Source organism: Panthera uncia, chromosome F1 (genome assembly GCF_023721935.1).
Source record: "Panthera uncia isolate 11264 chromosome F1, Puncia_PCG_1.0, whole genome shotgun sequence".
In the NCBI taxonomy this organism is placed as follows: domain Eukaryota; kingdom Metazoa; phylum Chordata; class Mammalia; order Carnivora; family Felidae; genus Panthera; species Panthera uncia.
The window spans coordinates 55,660,365-55,682,143 of NC_064813.1; the positions used below are offsets into that span (position 1 = coordinate 55,660,365).

Sequence of the window (21,779 nt, forward strand, 5' to 3'; positions counted from 1 at the left end):
TTAGTATATTGTATCAAGCTATATTCTGCTGGGCTCAGAACAGAATGCTAACAGGCTAAATCTGTAACACTTTGTGAGGGTAATAATAATGAAAATTCCACATATCAAATTGAGTAATCCAGTCATCATCTAAAGTGTATTTCCAAATCAATTAGTTCCTAACTTATTACTTTCCTTTATCACTTACTCTATTAACTAAGCTATCTGAATACATTTAACCATCATTTTAAAAGCAGCAGCACCCTTAAAAAGTTTTATCCTCACCATTCAAATTTCAAAACATTCAGTTAGCTTCACAATTAAACTAACAGTAGTAGGTGATAGATCAGATACTACCACTCACCAGGCTGAACCAATCAGATGTAAGATAAAGGCAAAGCCAAATCAATAACAGACACACACACACTTTCCACATCTTATCAGGAATCTCCTTAAAATAACTCAAATCTTTAAAGTTAAAAATAGCCAATGTCATATAGAAAGGCAATCATATGAAGGCTGCATCTTAGAAAATCCATAGCTCTTCGTGATGCATGTTGTTATACGTGAGTTAGTCTGTGAACGTAACGTAATTATGAGTAAGGCTATGAGGGTAGTGAATCGGTCTACGAATCTCCATCACACAATGAAGGTATTTATAGACAACCCCCAAAGCTGAAATACATGGACCTATTTTTGCTTCATGACTGTCAACCACGCAGTCATAACTATCTAAGACGACAACCATGCTTTAACTTAAGAGGAATTCGCCACTATCTACATTTAAGATTTATATTCTCACTTTGCTGATACTTTCTACAACAGAGTAAATGATACTGCGATAGATCCTGGACTAAAATCGTGATTCAAAGGGCGCTTGGCTGACTCAGTTGGTAAAGCATGTGACTCTTCATCTCAGGGTCATGGTTGAAGCCCCTCATTGGGTGTGGAGTCACTGGGTGTAGAGACTACTTTAAAAAAAAATGTGATTAATATTACTAGGTCTAATGTTTGGCTTCAGGACAAAGAAAGGTAATGATGAATAACCTCATTAACAGCGAATGCACCTCATCTTCCCTATAAAGATAAGAGCATGAATTGTAATATCTCATCTTTCAAAATGACTCCAGAAAGATAAATCTTATTTATATACTTCCACACTATCTCTACAGAATAAGAAAAAGAGGCACAGAGGGTAGTAGTTCCCTGAGACGTGTTGTGGATTATTACTAGAATAATTTTCTTCAGCAGGAAACCCACAAAAATATTTACTTCAATTAGTATCAACCCCTAACAAATAAGGTTGAATAGAAAATGATCCCCAAACCACACTATTACCACTAAACCACACTGTCCCCTCTTTAATCCTGCTCCTTCTGAGAATAACATTGGTGGAAGTGAAGGTGACCTTTGGGTGTTTGGCTACTTCCTTCATCTCCTCCTGAGCCTCAGGGACATTCACCGGAATCACTTCTTTCTTCAGTAATGCAACATATCGCGGAGCCACCGGGTCAATAACCTGCAACAAATGCACCCTCGTTTTAAAACATTCAGACATTTTAAAAACTTCATAAATAAATAATAGCACAGGAATACTAACTGGCTTTCTTTGTTACTGCATTTACTAATTTTTTGGTTTACCTGCTAAGTCTTCTAATATTTAACTGTCAAGTAGAAAGAAAGAAAAAAAACAATCATGAAATTTAGAGTTCCTTTCCAAGAATTAACTACTAACAGGTAAAAAGAAACCAATTAGTTAAAGCAAAATACTTCTTTTGAAAGTCATGTTTTACTCTGGTATAAGAAGGTGAGGAAAAATTATCCTGTGGGGTTATGTATCAATCCTACAGGTAAATGTGTTACGTAATTTTGTATTGTTGGAAAGTCCATTTTGAAAGAATATAGATATATGTGTTTTAGTACCGTTTTTAGCGTTTGGCAACACAACACCATCAAAAGCAAAATAGCATTAGGTCACTATAATAAGGCAATTCTACAAATCTTAGTATAAACAAGACATTTCTACTGGTCTGCAAGCCATATATACAGGGAACGCTGTGTTCCCAGTACTCAGCAAGGGCCTGGCACACACAGGTAATGAACAAGCATTTGCAGGCTAACTGAACAAATGGTCGTGCTCCCGAGGCTCTAAACTAACTCCACCTCCAAAACATGAGTAGGCTGCCCTTCTAGGTCTGATGTCTTTTCTTCACTTCACTGTTCAAAATTTAAAATGATCCATGATGACATATAACAGCAGTGTTTAAACACTAAATAAAGCGTATGGAAGAAAATGTAGATAGAGGCATGTGTAGAGTCAAACAGCTAAGTAGAAGGATGCAGGAAATAGTGGTATGGCTAATTAAACTTGGCTGTTTGGTTTGTTTTGTATTAACTTTGTCGTTGCCACTGTTGGGTTGGTTTTTGTTTGTTTGCTTTGAGACTATTTTTCGGCTTCTGAAAATTACGAGTGACTCGAAACATCCTTAGAGAGTCCCTCAAAGAAACTAGAAAAGCTACTGAACTTCCCCATGTCTGCTACTCCTAATGGCTTATATTCCACGTCGGTAGTAGATCAACACCAGCCTCTCTGTTTATTATTTCATTCTTTGCTCCCCTGAGTTAGCTTACAGGTCATTCTTACTCGTTTGGGATTTCTTCATTCAGCTACAACTGGGCTAGAATGATCCAAGATTTAATTAGTGACTACTCAGTTCAGTATTTAAGCCAGGAAGACAGATGAAATTTCTTTAAAGTTACAACCAGACAAGCCAACCTGACAAGTCAGTTTCCTCAACTGATGAAAGGAGTAGAAGACGGCCTCCCACAGCTGACTACCTGAGACGCTCACTCAGGGCACTGGCCGGCACTGTACTCGGGCCACTCGACACTAAAAGATTATCAAGGTAATGGTCTGAAGTAAAGTCTAGGAATCTATATATTTTTTAAGTTTATTTATTTTGAGAGAGAGCGTGAGCAGGGGAGGGACAGAGAGAATCCCAAGCAGGCTCTGCACCATCAGCACAGAGCCTGACACAGGACTCGAACTCACGAGCCGTGAGACCATGACCTGAGCCGAAGTCAAGAGTCAGACACTCGACCGACTGAGCCACCCAGGCACCTCTAGAAATCTATTTTTAATAAGCATTCCATAGATGGTCAGGATCAGACAAGTTTGGGAAATCTTGGATTAAAAGATTTAAGTCTTTTACAGCTCTAAAATTATACTTTTATTTATCTAAAGGTTTGTAATTCTAAAACTTTCTGGATCAAATTACTCTAAAGGGTCCCCGGAATTTCAAGGAGTTGCTCTAGCAGACACCACCGAGTGGGGGAAGGACAGGCCTCGTACTGGGCAGAAGAGGACTCCAGAACCCTTGACACACTTCAACCAGGACACCCTTTCACTGACTGGGGTTTACTTGAAAGTTGTTCATTTCAAGGAAGACTTTGCTTGTTTGGGGTTGAAGAGGGAAGTCTCTACATAAATTTTCTAGCTAGGAGCGCACATGAGGGTAAAGATGAGATTTGGGGAAAAAACTATTGTATTATCATACCACTGAAATACTAACACAGACTGTAAAATTAAAGCACTAAATAAAATTTGATGGAAGTAAATACTATTCTGAAATGAACACCTTAATAAAGCTTGTGACTCTTCTGCCTTGACTGAAGACTTCAAATCTTAACGTGTAAAACCAAGAAGGAAGTTAGAGAGGAGCTGGTGAAATGTCTATCAGTAATAAGGTAGATCATTTAATGGAAATGGATTCTATTTAGTTATTCTGTATTAGTTTCCTTCTGAGATGAAAAGTCAGGCTAAGAAAATACAGACTATAGTAGTTGCAGAGGGATACTAAGATTATTACCACCCCACATGTCACTGTCTCCTTCATCCATTTGTCCCCTCTTCTCTTTACTATATATACCACACTCTGTAAATAAAGCTCTTTCCCCAAAGGAGAATGTATTTAAAGAGTTCCAGCTAATCCAGAGTTAATCCACTTGTCTTTTAGCAGGAGATGCTTTAACAGAAATGCTAAGTTACCAAGAGTGGGAGAGTGTCCAAAGAATGACATTTTCTCTGTCCTTAATAACTGCTTCACAATGCCAGAGCATTAAATTTAGTTCACTGATGCTTCACTTACATTTTATTTGCAGAACTTGGAAAAAAAGAACAAGCCACAAAAAAACAAAGCAGTGATCAGACTGAATGTGACATGAGCCCTAAATAAGAGATCTGTACCGCAAGGGTCAGAGAGAATGGCAAAGTGAAGGACATGTGGGAAGATGTCAGGAAGGCCAGCAGTAGAAACAAAAAGGTACATATCAGAACAACTTCATTTTTACTACCAATGAAAAATTTTAGCCGTGCTATGTGTTTAACATGGTGCTTGATGATTAGGGATCCCACAGATGTATGGATAAACAAAGTAGACTGAAAAATACTCACCTACCTTCACTTCCTCCCACATCCCCACTAAAAAGACATAAAGGATTTTTTTGTTTGTTTAAAGGTACAAACCCAGAAAAATTAGTGTAATTGGAGAGGAGATAACAACAACAAAATGCTGGAATCTGGAGACCATGTGGAAACAGCCCCTCTCTGCAACTGCCTCTCCCCCAGCCCCACTGAAGAACGGAAGATTACTCTAGGAGGAGCGTGTCCAGATCCTTCTTGATACCAGATACCAGAAAGAGCTGAAGGGGAGGGTTCTGCACGAGGGGATTAAGTGAACGTATGACACCACACAGGCCGCACCAGTCTGCTCAGTTCAGCTCCAAAGCCGAGAGCAGCCAAGCCTTCACACTTCGGGCACGTAACTGAAAGAAACCCTCTGGAAAAACTGCCTAATCCAAGAAGTGAGATATAAAGTTACTGACACAGAAGCTGTCCAACTGACTGACTCAGCCAGGTCATCCTACAGTGAGTCTCAGCTGAAGGTCCAACTCTTCCCTTCAGGGCTTCTAACTGCTCCCTTAGTCCATGTTACACGTGCAGATGACCAAGACTAACCAGACATCAGAGATGCCTCTGATACGCCTTTCACAGGAAAGAATAAGCCTAAAGAAACAATCTGCAGGAAAGAGATGTCATGAGAAAAATACTCCTAGTGATGTTAGCGTTCTAAGCAGGAACAGAACAAGAAGCAGAGAATAAAAAAGAAATCTTAGAAATAAGATACATAAATGAAAACCTCAACAGAAGGGTAGGAAGACAGAGTCAAGTAGATCTAGCGGAAAGCAAAGGCAAAAGAGAGAAAATAAAATTAGAGGACCAGTCCATGAGGCCCAACATTTGCTCAAGAAGAGTTCCAGAGAGAAGAAAACATAGTAGAGAAAAAATAAAGCATTCAAGAACATTTCCCAGAACTGAAGGAATGAGTTTCCAAACTAGGAGCCACATGTTCTTCTGATGGATAGGGATGAAAACAGACCCCCAGCACAGCACATAATCATGAAATTTTTTAAGTGAAAAAAAAGTCAGGGGGCGCCTGGGTGGCTTGGTCGGTTAAGTGTCTGACTTCGGCTCAGGTCATGGTCTCACGGTCCGTGAGTTCGAGCCCCGCGTCGGGCTCTGTGTTGACAGCTCAGAGCCTGGAGCCTGTTTCAGATTCTGTGCCTCCCTCTCTGTCTGCTCCTCCCCTGTTCATGCTCTGTCTCTCTCTGTCTCAAAAATAAATAAACGTTATAAAAAAAAAAAAAAAAAAAAGTCAGGCGCCTGGATGGTTCAGCGGGTTAAGCATCCAACTTCAGCTCCGTTGATGATCTCACAGTTCATGGGTTCAAGCCCTGCACTGGGGCTAAGAACACAGAGCCTGCTTCAGATACTCTTTCTCCCTCTCTCTCTGCCCCTCCCTCACTTGCACTCTCTCTCTCTCTCGCTCTCAAAAATAAACAAACATTAGAAAAATAATAATTAAAAAAAAAGGCCATATACAAGGTCTCAAAAATCTTCATCCCTTGCCCCCTTCTCAGGGAGCTACCAAAGGACAGAGTACAGCAAAGCAAGAGAGTAATAAAAAGAGAAGGGAGATCCAAGAACCAGAGGATCCATCATAGAACAAACACAAAGGGGATTCTGGGACGATGATGACTGACCTCAGAAGACTGCTTGCTGTGCTTCAGAAGCTAACGGGCCCTAATCTAGATCAGAAGGGAGTAGCACAGAAGGCTCTGGAAGAGATGTCTCCACAATGAAACTGAAAGTATACTGAGGCATAAGAACATCTTGTTAGGAAATTTAGATAACTTGCAGAAAGCTGCAGACAGATTTAGAAAACTAAACAAATGAGGGGGAAAACAAAACAATCAGCTACAAGAAAGCCAACAAGATATAAGAAAAAGTAAGAGACCCACATCCCTGCTTTCCACTGTAGGAAGTCAAATAAGGATGCCTGAAACAAAAAAAAAAAAAAAAAAAAAAATCAAGAAGAACACACATCTTATTTAGAGATACAGGCAAGAAAAATACCAAAAGAATTACCCAAAAGAGCTGAAAGTGATTTCTCTAGAGGGAGAAAATGTAAGAACAGAAGACAGGAAAATCTGCTGTTCACTTTAACAGACCCTACAGAACTCTCTAACCATAATGAAATATATAGTTCATACAATTGAACTAAGTGCACATGTATGATTTTATTAGAACTGAAAACCTGTAAAATTTGGTTTATTAATGAAAAGTACTCCAAATTAACTTTACCTATAAATTCTACTTGTACTTATTATTAGTAACTGCAGCAACAGAAAGAACCAATTAGTTCCGTTATGTATCAAAAAACACACAAGACTAAATAAAACAAATTCAAGACACATGCGAGACAAGCAAGTATTTCTTGAGGCAAGGCATCAGCACAATCAAGCAGCAATAAGAAAAAAAAAATTACAGAACACAATCACAGAGACTATAGTTCAAAACATGGCATTTTAATGATTTGCCTTATTATAGTGTCTAAGCATCTGCTTCCAATTAGAAATTAATAATGTCCATATGCAGTATTCCTTGACTTTCATTTAAGAAATAGTTAAAAAAAATAAAAGCTACATTCAGTTAAGACACAGTGAACCTTCAATACAACTCAATGAAACATACAACTTTAAAACTCTGTCCTCTCAGTACACAAGGGAACAGGAGAATGGAGTTAGCCCAATCTTCCCTTTGCCACTAAGAAAACTAGAGGACATGTGTTTTTGAAACTAGGAATAATGCATTTTCAATGGATTTGTATAAGCAAGTCTTTTATATAAATGTGATTGTGCTTCAAGGCTGTATAACATCTCAGGTTATAACATGTATGCTAAAAGCTATGTGCTAAGTAAGGCAGATAAAAGCATTAGGTAATACCTTCTTACAGAGAGCTCGCAGCTTGAAAGCAGAAAAATGAAATGCAGTGTTCATAAAAGATTGAACGAAAAAACTGTTACCGTTCCCCACTAACTCCAAGTTTGTTTTAATCATGGTTACCTGCTTGGTATAGCTAATAGGCTTAATGCTCTTTTTATGTTTAAGAAAGGAAAACATTCCATTTTCCTGAAGGTCTGCAAAATGACAACATCCTTCACAAAATTTTCTCTACAATGAACACATTAATGAATTCCACACATATTACATTATTCAGGAGTTAGGCATGAGAAAGGAGGACCAAGAGTCAAAACATGTACCTTTTTATTAAATGCCCAAATTTTGTCCCATTCCATGTTCACAACTGAACGTGAAGAGCCCTAGAAAAACAATAAATAAAACGATTTAAAGGTCAAGAAGTGTCCATTAGAATATTTAATTAATTACTTTATTAATTAAATTAATATTATATTTATTATAAATTAAATTAATTAATTTAATTAATTATTTAAATTAATTTAATTTAATTAATTTTCTACACATGTTAGAAAAGAATACACCCAATAAATACTGTTGACTTCCACTGGGATATAAAACTGAGTGTGCACGAACCAATCCAGTTGCCCTGAACAGCCACAGTCAAGAGCACATATTTCAACAGGTAAGCATACCATGGCTGCCTCTGTCCCACTCCAGCTTAAGGGCTTAGGACATTCTCAATTTTCCACTATTAGAAACATACTCCTTAAAAAAAAAAAAAAAAAAAAAAAAAAAAATCCTACCCTTACATTAGAAGGAACAAATAAGGAACAGAATGGACAGAAATAACAGAGACTAAAGGGGTATTAATGAGACACGTAAAAACACCGAGAAGCCGGAAAACAAAGTGTAGGTCACCTGAGCCGCAATAAACTGTTTCAGCCCTTCGACAGTCATCCCTCTTCTGAGCACACCACGAACTGTGGGAAATCGGGGGTCATCCCTGGGAAAGAAGGAAATGTTCAGTTACCAAGGAGAACTCTTTAATGTATAATCACAAAGAGTACAAAATGCCTTAATGAATAATAAACTATAAACAGCTTGTGAAAAGACTTGTGACTAACAGTTGCTTATAAGAACTGGGTTCCCGTGAGCCCTCGTTCATGGAAGAGCAAAACTGCTCTCTGGTCAAATACTGCTCAGTAAAATAAATGTACTAGAAAGAGTAAAGTACATTTCAAAAAGACACAAAGGTGACATCTTCAAATACAGAAAATCCATGCATTAAGACGTTCTTATTTGCTTTTTATTTTACAATATTCATGGTCTCTATTCTATACATGACCATGAAAATCAGAGAAGAGATGGTCTCATGTCATCCACGTATGAATGTACTTCACAAAGCCCTTTGGGTTATAAAAAAATATACACATTTGGGTTATAAAAAATATACGCACTGCTTATTAATATTCTGCAGAAATTTGCACACTTTAGTAAGTTTGCAATAAAACCCTTTGCCTGGAGCCCAACATTTGCCTTTTGTCAAATATAGCTTCACAATAAACCAGTATAAAATACATCTTATTCAACATATAATACTTAATACATACTGTCACTATTATGTGATGCCAACAGAAACTACTGTATACATTCTTATTTAGATAAAAAATATTCTTGACTTATCAGCATGGTAACCCATCTGAACAGGTTTTGTTTACATAGATACATGGCTACAAGGTGACTTTAATTTTCATACTCTTCTTCCTCATAGAAATCCCATATAGGTTATTAATATGCTACCGAGATTTGCAAACTTTTCCTAGGTGCTGAATCCTCTGGGCAACCAACTGCTCCACAAGGTGGATCTTCACCACCAAGGCAGAGACCATTTATGTCTTTGCTTCAACTCAGGGCATCCTGGTCTTCATGGGACCCAGCTGAAAAGAAAAGCCTCAGAGCCTCAGCAGTGTGGAGAGTGGTAACTAGGTCTACAAAGGACCAGAGTCACAACTATTTTTCTAAACAATGCTGAGATTTGCAGAGGCTGTGCCCTTGTGTGTTTCATTCCCATGCACCAGGGTCCACAATGGGCACTCCGTGTTTGTAGCATTAAAATAAAGGGGAGGGGAAGGGGACCCGATGCACTGGATGAAATAAAGACAAGGACCAAAAACCCTGGAGACCCACCCATTCCACCTCTTCCCATTCATCCTCCCCACCACTCAAAAGTTTTAAAATCACTGATATACCACGTTCTTACTTCCTCTCAATTCTAAGTAACAGTAAACATACCATCCGTCTACCAATCCTTCATTGACAAACCATGTGAGTTTTCTCTTGGATAGCACTGTGTTGTTGAGATTTAATCGACTATATTCCCAAATATACGGCTTTCTTATGCCTAAGGCTTCAATAATCCAATAAAACTGTTCATCTCTGTCATGGTATTCTGTTGTTCTCAGGGCATGTGTAACACCTTCAATACTGTCTACTATGGGGCAGGCAAAATCGTATGTCGGATACACACTGGAAAAAAAAGAATATTTTTAAAAGCAAAATAAAGCATTTTACCCTTTCCATATTAGATCATGCATTATAAGCAGCAACAGTAATTTGAAATAATTCCTTACAAGTTAGGAATTTCTTAAAAATAATAGGTTTTGCAACCCATAATATTATCAAAGCATATCAAAACATCAGTCTTTGAGGAAAATAAATCAGTTAACCCACTCAATATTCAAACCAATTCACAGCAAATTCCACAATCACATTTCTGTAATGGCCAATGTATACCATGGTAGAAAACAAAAGCAATATACATACAGTTGACCTTGAACAACACAAATTGGAACTATATGGGTCCACTTACGCATGAATTTTTATAAATACAATACAGCACTATAAATGTATTCTCTCTTCCTTACGATTTTCTTAACATTTTCTTTTCTCTGGCTTATTTAAGAGCACAATATATATTACATATAACAAACAAAATATGTGTTAATTGTGTTATCGGTAAGGCTTCTGGTCAATAGGAGGCTATTTATTAATAGTCAAGTTTTTGGGGAATCCAAAGTTATATACAGATTTTTGACTGCACAACCCCCTGCATTGCTCAAGAGTCAACTGTACTTAATAATTCAAGGGAAATTTTAGCTTTCCAATATCTTAATTAATCCCACACTCAAGTAAATCCCTATGCTTAATCTCCTGTAATTAAATGAATTCAAGAACAAAGCATTTCCTTCTCTGACAACTAAAAGGGAAGAAAACTAGGTTAATTAAAATTCTATTTAAGATGGAATAGTCTTAAAAACAATTCCTGATTAATATAATGTACATAATGCACAAGTACTTTTAATTTGAATTTTAAAAATATGCCGTATTATGCCTTCTAATTTTTAGGCTACAACTTCATTAAACTTCTACTTCATTATGCTTAGCAATTATTTCATACTGAAAATGCACATCCAAATTAACTTTTCCAATGTATTCAAAGTATTTGCCTAGTAAAATGAGTAAGCACCCTGTTAAAAATGAGAGACTTATTAAAAAAAAACAACAACGAAAGATTTGTGTATACATGTGTAACCACACCCATAATGTGTTTGTCTACATACGGACACACAGATCTATACCCACAAGTTTAAAGTCACGTTAGCTAAACAGGTTATCATTTACATTCACTAATCTCTTCAGAAGTTATGATTCAGCATTTATCTATAGTGGGTTTCTTCAAAGTATAAAAAAATACATTCTATGGTTGCTTTATATGGTATAATGGAGAAGGGGAACCCATTTAAAGAAAAAGAATCTTTTAACTGAAAACCCACTTAGAAAACTAATCGAAACTAGAAAAAAAGAACCCACATGTTTTCTTATAATGCTCACATTTCTGTAAAGATTCAAGTCTATCACTTTTTTTTTTTTTTTTGTGAATCAACTTATGCCCAGCAGAATCCAAGTTTATAAGAGGAAGAAAAAGATCTTCTAAAGATACACACCACAATACACCTAATCAATATGTAAAAAGCAACTTTAGGCAAACTGAAGGACCTTAAGGAAGTACCTTAGAAACAACCTAGTATAACCTTAATCAATAGGTGAGTAAACAGCCCAAGAGATTAGGTTACATGCTTTCCCAAAAGCAGTTATTAATCTATGAGTGAACAAAGATCCAGGTCTCTTGACTATTCTGCATCTACTCTTGTGTGTAGAGGCAATCAAAGTGAAATCACAGTAGGCTGCCTAGCATAATGAAAGAGATACACCTACTTGTATTTATTTCCAGTTCTTGGATGTGGCTGAATTTTACAGCGATAAAGCGTTGGGTCTCTCATACATCCATTGTTACTACTCATGTCGATTTTTGCTCTCAGACAACAGGACTGACCAAACTGGCTCCCTTTTTTCATTTCTTCCCACATTTGTAGATTCTTCTCAATAGCTGTAAGATTAATTATATTACAGTTTATCTAATATATTACTAACCTAGTTGAACTGAAATTATTTTAATAGTTTACTTTTATATTATAAGCACACTCCCCTAGTTTAAAAATACCATCATAACTGTATGTATGTAGAGAATAAGTTGTCAATAGAAACGAACGTGGCCTCTTAAAAATAAATAAATATACAAATTAAAAAAAATAAAATAAAAAATAAATTAAAATACCATCATAGTTCCAATACCTCGTACGAAGAGTAAATGCATCATTTTTTATGAAGAAGTCTCACAAAAAACACTTAGGAAAAGTACTCTATGAATATGTTTTTAGAAGTCAAAGCAATACATTTCACTGATATAGTACTCATTAAGGGTAAGAGACCTGGGGCACCTGGGTGGCTCAGTCAGTTAATTATCCTACTTCAGCTCAGGTCATGACTCTTGGTTCACGAGTTTGAGCCCCGCATCGGGCTCTGTGCTAAGAGAGTCTGGAGCCTGCTTCAGAGTTTGTGTCTCCCTCTGCCTCTGCCCCTCCCCTGCTCGTACTCTGTCTCTCTTTCAAAACTAAATAAAAATTTTTTTTCACTGAGATAAATAAATAAAAGGGTAAGAGATGAAACATGAGACTTGAAGGTTTTTCTCGCCCTGTGTTTCCCACTTGCCGATCAAGGCACAGCTAGCCAGCCCCTGAGCGTCTCAAATTTAATTCTGCTTTTGAAGCAGAAGCATTCTGTTCCTCTGCTTCCTCATGCTCAGGAGACAGACCAGACTGGCCTGATCCACAGGGCCCACAGGCATCAGTGCTACAGCCTGTGCCCATGTAAAGAACATGACTTGGGCTGTGAGCCTGAGTCCATGGGCTACCAGAAAACCCTGTCAGTCATTCCAGTGGAAAACAGGACTCTCTTGGATCAAAAAAAAAAAAAAAAAAAAAAAAAGAGAGAGATCACAGAAAACAGTGATACAAATTTCATCCCAGAAAATTCTGTCCCAAGTAGCTATGGTTCTATCTTGTGAAAATACTGAAAACCTGCCCCATGCAGGTAAGAAAGAACTATTAAACAATGACTCTCTGTGGAACCTCCTGAAGATATGATGGACACTTTGTCCTCAAAAAAAATCAAATGAGTCTAAAACTACAGTTGTTAACTATTTTTGAAAATGTTAGGGAAACCTCAAAAAGAGGGGAAAAAAAGACTTTTTAACAATTTGACAACAATTCACTATACACTTCCCAAATGTGACATCATGGCAACATAAATGCAGAATAAAAACAGCCCCAATCAGTAGCTCAGGAGACAAGTAATGAATAAGAAATACGCTTTTTCGTTAAGTGATATCTCAGAGGTATAGAGTTGTACTAACTAAGCTTACATATTACACTCACATGCTGAAAAGAAGATTCGGGTACTAATAACATGATCACTGAACCTCTTAGAAAGGCTAAGTATTTAAATTGGGAGAACTACAAAGAATTGCAGAAGTACTCACTGCAGTGGAATGAACGCAATGCAAAGGACCAAGTGCAGTGAGACACTATGGGCACAACTACGGGCACACACACTTCGCATGTAGTTGTGACACCAACAAAGTAGTAACGATGTAAAGATGATAACGAAAGAAAAAAAGAAACCTGTGATGAACGTATGGGTCACATTCCCAAATGGGTCTCAAACCAGCATCTTTCACAGAAATCTTGTTCTACTAAAGAAGTAGAACACAAGACCGCCAATTAAAATATAAGACATTAAATGAGCCTTACAGTTTTCTCTATGCTTGGATTCTATCCTCTGTTCACGTTCTGCTTTCATCTGCTCAGCAGGAGTATCATCCACATAAGCCTTCCCTTCCTGAATTAGCTTCTCTGCGTATTTCATTATAGTTTCAAAATGATCCGAGGTATAAGTAAATTGATCCGGTTTGATATGCAACATTGCAACATCCTCCAAGATAACCTGCAAAGAGAATCCAAAATAACCATCAACTTATCTTTTGCATTTTCTTGTGTATTTTCAATCCTTGATACTGCATTTGGGCAAATGTAATAATACACCATCAGTCAAAAAAAGAAAAAAAGCCTGAAAATGGTTGTACAAGTTGTATATTAGGTCAGAAAAGAAAAAAAAAAAAAAGATAATCATTATACTAGTCTCCAAATTTTCAGCTGAGAAAGCTGATTTCATGATGGAGCTTTCCATTTACTCTGGAAAACTGGTTATTATTGGTCATACCGACAATCATTTGCCCTCTCTTTGAACATATTGCAGTGCTTCTGAACAAAGAGGATATAGAAGAGGCCAAGAAACCTCCCCATTTTCCGATACCTACTTGGTGTTTGTTTCATTCACACACTTACAATTATATGACAGAAAGGAAACCTGTCTCTAGTGACCAATTCATTTAAGAAATTGGTACTTATAGGAAAACATAGCACTTTGGTAAAATTGTACAATTGAGGAAGAAAACAGTAAGTGGAAGTTTTTTGCTATAGGAGCTCAATATTGCTTGCCTTAGGTCTCAGACACAGAATAGACAGATGAGGGAAAAAGGCAGCTATGAGAACAAACTTCATTTATTTTCTTACCATGAAGGTATCCAGTCACCCTCTAATTTTAATTAACTTTTCTGACAAAGGGTCATCACTACACCTTTAATTACCTTCTCAAAATCTTCCTTTTCTTTTTCGGGATTTGTGTCATCAAATCTCATGATCAGTTTCCCTTTAAAGTTAACCTGGTAGTGCTGGTTCAGAAGAGCAGCTTTTGCATGCCCAATGTGTAAGTAACTAAAACAAAAACATTTCACAAAGAAACTCATTAACATGTTTTACCTAAATACTTGAACTTAACCTTCCTGAGGAGATGAGAACTAAACAAAAATCCTTCTAGTTGGTACTCCCGTCATAGTTTATTTTCTAACAAGAAAGTACTCTGATAGAAAAGCTGACCCTCACAGGAAGAAAAAGACACTACAACATTTATAAAGTCATCACAAGAAACAATTTCACATGGAACATCTCACAAAGAGACAAGTGATTTAGTCACGTTACCACCTTAAGGAGAATCTTTTTCTTTTTTACAGAGGAAATGAGTGGTCGTTTCGTTAGGGGAAACCTGCTTCCTGGACAACGGTGTCCAGGGCTACACGGGAGGCTACACGGTGTCCAGGGCTACTCTGCACAGAGACCTGACTCTGCGGTGGACGGAGCACCCACCTCGTGCACACCAGCGAGAGGCGCCTCTGAGATCGCCACTGCCACGTGCTAACTCGTGGACGGACACGCGGGAATCGGGAAGCTGCAGAAGAGCCACTTATTCTCAAGGCTTCGATTCTCTCAAAAGCCAAAATACAAGGATTTCAACTAAAGGACTTGACAGGTCTCATCCAGGACCAACGCTCCATGAATCGCAATCTGTGAAAATACTATTCTATTCCTATGGGCAGTTGGCAATTACAAGTAAAATATATCAGAGGCCCTGTTGATATAATATGTCACCATTTCCCTTCATCAGTGAAGTGGGTAAAAAGCAGTATCTTGTACCACTAACAATGAAAATACACTTTCCTGGGCAGCAAACAGGGCATGAAGTGAGGAAGTTTAATAATCCGCTCTCACGAACTTTTATTAGTTGCCACTGACAATGGTAGCCACCGTTCCCCTGTGCTAGTCTCCTAGTTTCTCGCCCACCTCTGATCTCAGCTGGGGTCAACAGGGGAGAGGGAAATACAACTCCTTGCATGTCTTCACACCAGTTTTTAAATCAATCCATGTTTTAGAAATTCACGCAGCATTCTAGATCAATGATTCAATGTTAAGAAGGATTTATATGCACCAGTTAATGCAGACAAGTACAAAGCAATGCATTTACAGCTATTCAAAACTTTCTATATAAAATAAAAGGCTGTCACTGGTATCCCAGATGAGATTCTAAAACAGGAAAAGGACATTAGTCAAAAACTAATGAAATCAAAAAAAGGTATGGAGTTTAGGTGTTAATAGTAATATACTGATATTGGTTCACCACTTGTGACAATGGTACCTTAGAGTAGCGTTAAGATGTTAAGATCATGGACAACTGGGTACGGTATATGTGGGAACTTTCTGTACTATCTTTGCTACATTTCTGTAAATCTAAAACTATGCTAAAATAAAAGGTTTACCGAAAGTAAAATAAAACAAAGGACCGTGAGTTCCAAGAAAGAAACAGAAACACCTACTGCAGTTTTCATGGAAAGTGTTATACTTGTATCATGTTATACCTATCATTAAAAACAGGAAAAAAAAGACAACTACTCATCACTGACTACCCATACTATATGATAGTTAATGTGCTAGGCTTTACACAAAAGAATTAATTTAAGAGGAATGAGGAAATCAAACCATTATCTTACAGTTAAAGATATTATTTCTGGGGGCACCTCGGTGGCTCAGTAGGTTAAGCGTCTCACGGTTCGTGAGTTTCAGCCCTGTGTCAGGCTTTGTGCTGATTCAGATTCTGTGTTTCCCTCTGTCTCTGCCCCTCCCCCACTCGCGCGCTCTCTCTCTCTCTCTCTCTCTCTCTCTCTCTCTCAAAAATAAAGATTAAAAAAACAAAAAAAATTTTAAAGATATTATTCTGAACCTGAAATAATGTGTGCAGTTCTAACAAGTGTAAATGTCAAGAAAGCTAACAAGACTATGAAATATTCACAAGGTAACTAAAATAGTAATCAGCTCAAGAAACAACCTAATTGGAATAGCTAAAAAAGTGAGATTCGCGCTATGTCACAGTTAGCACTTATGCTGAATAGGGCTTCTGCCACCCATAACAAACATAGGCAATAGAACTTTAAGTCAAATGGATTCTAGAACCAGATAGCACGGGTTTGAGTTTGGCAAATTACTAAAATGTTGAATGAATCAGTTTCCGAAACCATCTGTAAAATGGAGATGTTAACAGTGCTTTCTTCACAGGGCTGTGAGGATTAAAACGCTGTGTGTATAGTGTTTGATAGTACCTGTACATAACAGCTTCTATATATGTTAGCTAGGAATAAGAAAAAGGGCTGGGGTGCCTGGGTGGCTCAGGTGGTTAAGTGTCCAATTCTCAATTTCGGCTAAGGTCACGATCTTACAGTTTGTGAGTTTGAGCCCTGCATGGGGCTCTGTGCTGACAGTGCGGAGCGTGGATTTTCTCTCTCCGTCCACCCCTCCCCAGCTTGTGCCCTCTCTCTCTCTCTCTCTCAAAAATAAACCTTAAAAAAAAAAAAAAAAAAAAAACAGAAAGAAACAGGGCTGAAGCCATGCCTTCTGGCCCTTCATGAAAGACATAGAAAAAGAAAAAAGAAAAATTAAAGAATTCTTTAGCAGTATACGGGGATAGGACAAAAATTATGAATAAGAAAACAAAACAAAAACCCACCAAACAAAAAAGAAGATTCCCAAAATACCTGAACATTAATTTATATTCCAAATCCCAAAATTGTATTTGGCCAACACTATGGTCTCTGAAATTGACATGACTTATGGCAGACAAATGTGTTTTACAGAGTAAATTATAAATGTGAGGCACTCACTATTCCAAGAAATGATGGTGACAAAAATATAAGAAGATTCTAAAAGGACAAATGTCCAAATGCCGCAGCTATAAACAGCCACTGCTTAGAAAGTGGCTTTTTATCAAACCATTAAAGTCACTCACTCCCAACGGGAAAGCATGACCTGTCGCAAGTAAGCACACAGGAACAGAACACAGGGCCGCATGGACCCAAGATGTCAGTAGGAATTAAGTGTGTATGAGAAGTCTTATCTACGAGATTCCACTTAGTCAACTACCCATCGATCACTTAATGATTTAGTCTGTGAATTTTCCAAAATCCTTATTTCTCTTTCATCCCCTTCCATCAATCCTTTATTTTGACACCAAAATCAGCAAACTTAGAAAAGCAGAGAGAAAATGTAGAATTCTAAAACAGATTTTCTTGTCAGTGGTGCTTCTGAAAACTTTGTGGAGAACTCTTAAGAACAGCTAAAATAAAATGGATTTTTCCTTATCTGCCACTTTCTGTTATCTACACATTCCACTTACCACAAATGGGTAAGAAAATCTGAAACTAAGCAAAATTCTGGCATTAATAAGAGGTATTTTACTGTATTACTCACTATCACGGGAAAGGGGCTATCACAAAGCTTGTCCGGTATGCTCACAGAGGCTGGTGCAAAGGTGGACTCCCCCTGGCCTTGGGTAATGCTGGGCAAGGCCTGAGACAGCCCCAGGCTGGTGACCACCAGCCAGAACAGTCTTCTTCTCTATTGCACCCTTCAAATATTATTTTCTATTGGTGCCAAAAGTGAAAGGGGTTGGGAAACATGCTAACAACAGAAAGAATTCAGTAAGAATAGGCTTCTCAGGATGCCATTTTCTTTATTTCGGAAAAAAGTAACTTAAAAATAATTCTACCATAACTTCTGCTCACCAAACGGACTGCTCAGGATACAAAACAAATCCCTATTAAATAAGAGCCTAAAAATCTCAAAATGTAAATAAAACTTAAGGGTTTCTATTTATGGAAAGTTTCCTATTTATAACTAAAATTCCATCTGGGGTAAAATAACAATGTTGTCTAATTGCTTTAAAAAGCTAAAACTACAAATTCAATACATTAACATTAATTATAATAGACTTAAATGTTCAGAAATTTGACACCCCCCACAATTAAAACCTTACTTATTTTCTTCCATATTAGTAATCTACTAATATTAAAAGCATTTAATGGTCTTTAAGCTTTTCCATTAAATATATTTCATTGTAATTACAAGTTACATTTTCTTACCCACTAGCCTCTGGAGGAAATCTGACAGTAACCTTTCCCATCTCAGCACCTGGAAGCTCAATAAATTTCCCAACATCTTGCTTTTTCTCAGATGTCTGAAAAGCAGAAGAAAAACAACATATAAAATAGTTACATCGTTAAATGTTTAAGAATACACTCATTCAACAAATACTCAATACCCACTATGTGCCAGGCACGGTTACAAGACAAATGATGACTAGAACGTCATCCTTGCACTTAAGGACCCCAAATCTTGTGAAGGACATAAATAAAACTAAACACTGGCAACAGACCATACATATGTATGTATAGAATGCGTTACAGCAGTGAGTTGAAGTTAACCAACAGCATCTAGGGTCATCAGGAAAAGCTTAAAAGGAGGTAAGAACCAAGCTGGACCTTAAAAAGTACGTGGAGATACATCAGATGCAGAATGTAGAAGGTATTCATTCTAAGAAAAGGGGGAACAGCACACAAAGGTAAGGTAAGACACAAAGACAATGCAATGTCTATGAAAAGTTAGAAATACATGGGGTGGGTGAATGAGCAAAGAAGCTGAAGCTGTTGACAAGGTCCAAAACATGAAGCCTCTTATGAACTTGCTTTTAGGTTTTAGGCAATGAGGAAATCTCAGGGGGTAATGGGACCATTTATTTGTACTTTCTAAAATGATACCCAGCCCAGTGCAGAAGCTGAACTAGAAAAGAGAGAGACCTTTGATGAGATTATGGTATTAAATCAACAGGGGGTAATGAGGCCTCAATAAAAATCAAAAGCAGTGGAGACAGAAAACATAGATATGAGAACACAACTTGTTGATTGATTTCATGGGAAAAAAATGGTGAAGGATGAATGAAGATTTTTAGCCAAAACAGCTTAGTGGACTGTGGTGTCTTTACCCAAGCAGACAGTAGTTTTCAAATTTTACTGTGCCAGAAAATCTTTAAACTTTACTATACATGCCTAATATGTTAAACAGATCACAGTACAGAGACCTTGGGAAGAGAATCTTTTCTACTGTACTCTACGTCACACGTCCTAGAGAATCAACAAAAAGGCTCTGCAGAAGCCTAGGACTCAATGGTTAAAAATCAACAAACAGGAGAGAGTCAGGAGGAAGAAAATACAGTACAGCTATAAAAAGGAGGTTTTAGTTACTTGGAGTTTGGATTTCCTAAGGGACATACACCGGATGACCATAATATTTTAGACATATAATTACAAAGATTAGGCTTTATGTAGTTAAATAATTAAAGGTAAGTCAAAACTTTATAATAGCCTTGGCAGATTTTTCCAAAAAGATCCTTTTTCATGGATGGAAAGGGGAAAAAAAAACCAAACTATTAGTAGGAATAATTTTCTTTTCAGATCTACAGTCTCAGCATTAAAAATGGCTCACCACTTTAGCTTTGGTCGTTGAAACGTTCCACTTGGTACCTACGGACTGGAAGGCCTGGTGGGCTTCAAGGAAGCCAAACCAGCGTTTGACATGCACTGGAGTTTTGCTCTGTTTCAACTGTTCCTGCCACGCCGGATTTCCTGTTAGCAAACATAATTTTAAAACCATTCAATAAATCTGCGACTTTGAAAGCAAAGTTCTAGATGTCGTTAATTTAAATAAACAAGATGGCTCAAAGTTGTTCTTCTATAGGGGTGCCTGGCTGGCTCAGTCGGTGGAGCATGTGACTCTTAACCTCAGGGTCTTGAGTTCAAGCCCCCTGTTGAGTGTGGAGTCTACTTACCAAAAAAAAAAAAAAAGGTACACTTCCAAAATGAAACATTTTAAATCCAGACACACATTGCAATGTTTTCATGTAATTCTTTAACATACTTTACAGAATTCACAAAAGGTAATTAAAACTATTTCTGCAGTTCAACTCAATGAAATGAATACTAAATCCTGCTCTCACCACCACCACACACCCACCGTAAGGCCAATGCCACACTTTTTTTTTTTTTTAAAGTTTATTTGAGGGGAGGGAGAGAGAAAATCCCAAGCAGGCTCTGCCCTGTCAGGGCACAGCCTGACGACACAGGGCTCAATCTCAAGAACTGTGAGATCATGACCACAGCCCAAACCAAGAGTGGGTCACTTAACTGACTGAGCCACCCAGGCACCCCAACCAATGCTACATTTCGTAGATAAGGAAAAACTTTAAGTAGATCCACTAGAAAACAAAATAGAAATCAAGATCAAGAAGTAGCTCATTTCTTCAGATGTAACATCAAAAGTAGGCACTGAAGGAAAATTTAATTAACATCACAAAGCTACATCCTTAAGATATTATCTTCCTTTTCACACATATTAAGTCAGAAATAAAAAAAAGACAACAATGTCAAACCTATACATGAAAACATTTAATTAGAAAAGGACTTCATTTTATGTTGGTTATTTTAATAACAATTTAATTGAATTTGGAGGAAAGTTTTAGCCACAAAAATATTACACATAATGTAAAAAATGCCACATAATGCAGAATTAAAGAATGATAAAACCTTCTGGTGTATTTGCTTCTATTTTTTTTTTTTTAAAGAAAATAACAAAATTCAAGTCCCCTTTATACCTCTCATCAATCCCATAATCTTACCCTGTTACAAACTAGTCACAGAAGAGCAGATCAGTGACCCCCAAGAGAAACAACTCCAGATTACCCCCCAAACACATATACACCCATAATCAGAGACAACAATGCCTGGAGTAAAGGAATGGCTGAGACAGGAGAGGTGCTGACATAAATGGGATGAGGGCTTCTTTAGCAGGGCCAAGGTCAGCTTCATAGGCAGCAGGGAGATGGATTAGTGAGAAAGATGACCTCTAGGGACAGCAAAGGATAGGGAATCCCTGTGACTTTGACCGGCATAAAATAGCAGGTGGTCAATCCTTTGCAAGGAAGTCCTAAGTGACTCTTTCTATGTGGATATGTTTCTGTGTATGCACATGTATATGTATGTATATATTCACATATGCAGAAATATGTACACTTCTTACCCATCAAAATATCAATTAAAATAGAACAACCTTCAGGAAGAATAATTGATACCTTTTAGGGTAGCCCAAACACATAAATCTGCTAAGCTCAAGGAATTTCCAACTAAGTATGTTCTCAGAGACAGGCAATGATTGAGCTCGTTGATTGCAGAAGTAAACAAATTACATGAAGACAATTTTGTGGCACTAAACTCCAGCCAGTGATCAATCTGTGAACATAAAAGATGGAA

The 21,779-nt window shown here is 37.5% G+C and overlaps 1 protein-coding gene across 2 annotated transcripts in view; it reads right to left on the bottom strand.

Moving 5' to 3' along the window:
* The window catches only part of EPRS1 (glutamyl-prolyl-tRNA synthetase 1), a 71,733-nt gene that overhangs the window by 41,461 nt on the left and 8,493 nt on the right, over window positions 1-21,779 (bottom strand). The window contains exons 4-13 of one of the 2 annotated variants that reach the window (XM_049634566.1): window positions 21,602-21,758; window positions 19,960-20,099; window positions 18,561-18,655; window positions 14,406-14,532; window positions 13,510-13,702; window positions 11,576-11,747; window positions 9,593-9,826; window positions 8,219-8,303; window positions 7,642-7,701; window positions 1,388-1,498 (exon numbers count right to left, since the gene is read on the bottom strand). In XM_049634566.1, coding sequence (XP_049490523.1) covers window positions 1,388-1,498; window positions 7,642-7,701; window positions 8,219-8,303; window positions 9,593-9,826; window positions 11,576-11,747; window positions 13,510-13,702; window positions 14,406-14,532; window positions 18,561-18,655; window positions 19,960-20,099; window positions 21,602-21,758 — 1,374 coding nt within the window. Of the gene's footprint in view, window positions 1-1,387; window positions 1,499-7,641; window positions 7,702-8,218; window positions 8,304-9,592; window positions 9,827-11,575; window positions 11,748-13,509; window positions 13,703-14,405; window positions 14,533-18,560; window positions 18,656-19,959; window positions 20,100-21,601; window positions 21,759-21,779 lie in introns of those variants that run through there. The other variant, XM_049634567.1, reaches the window with a different exon arrangement.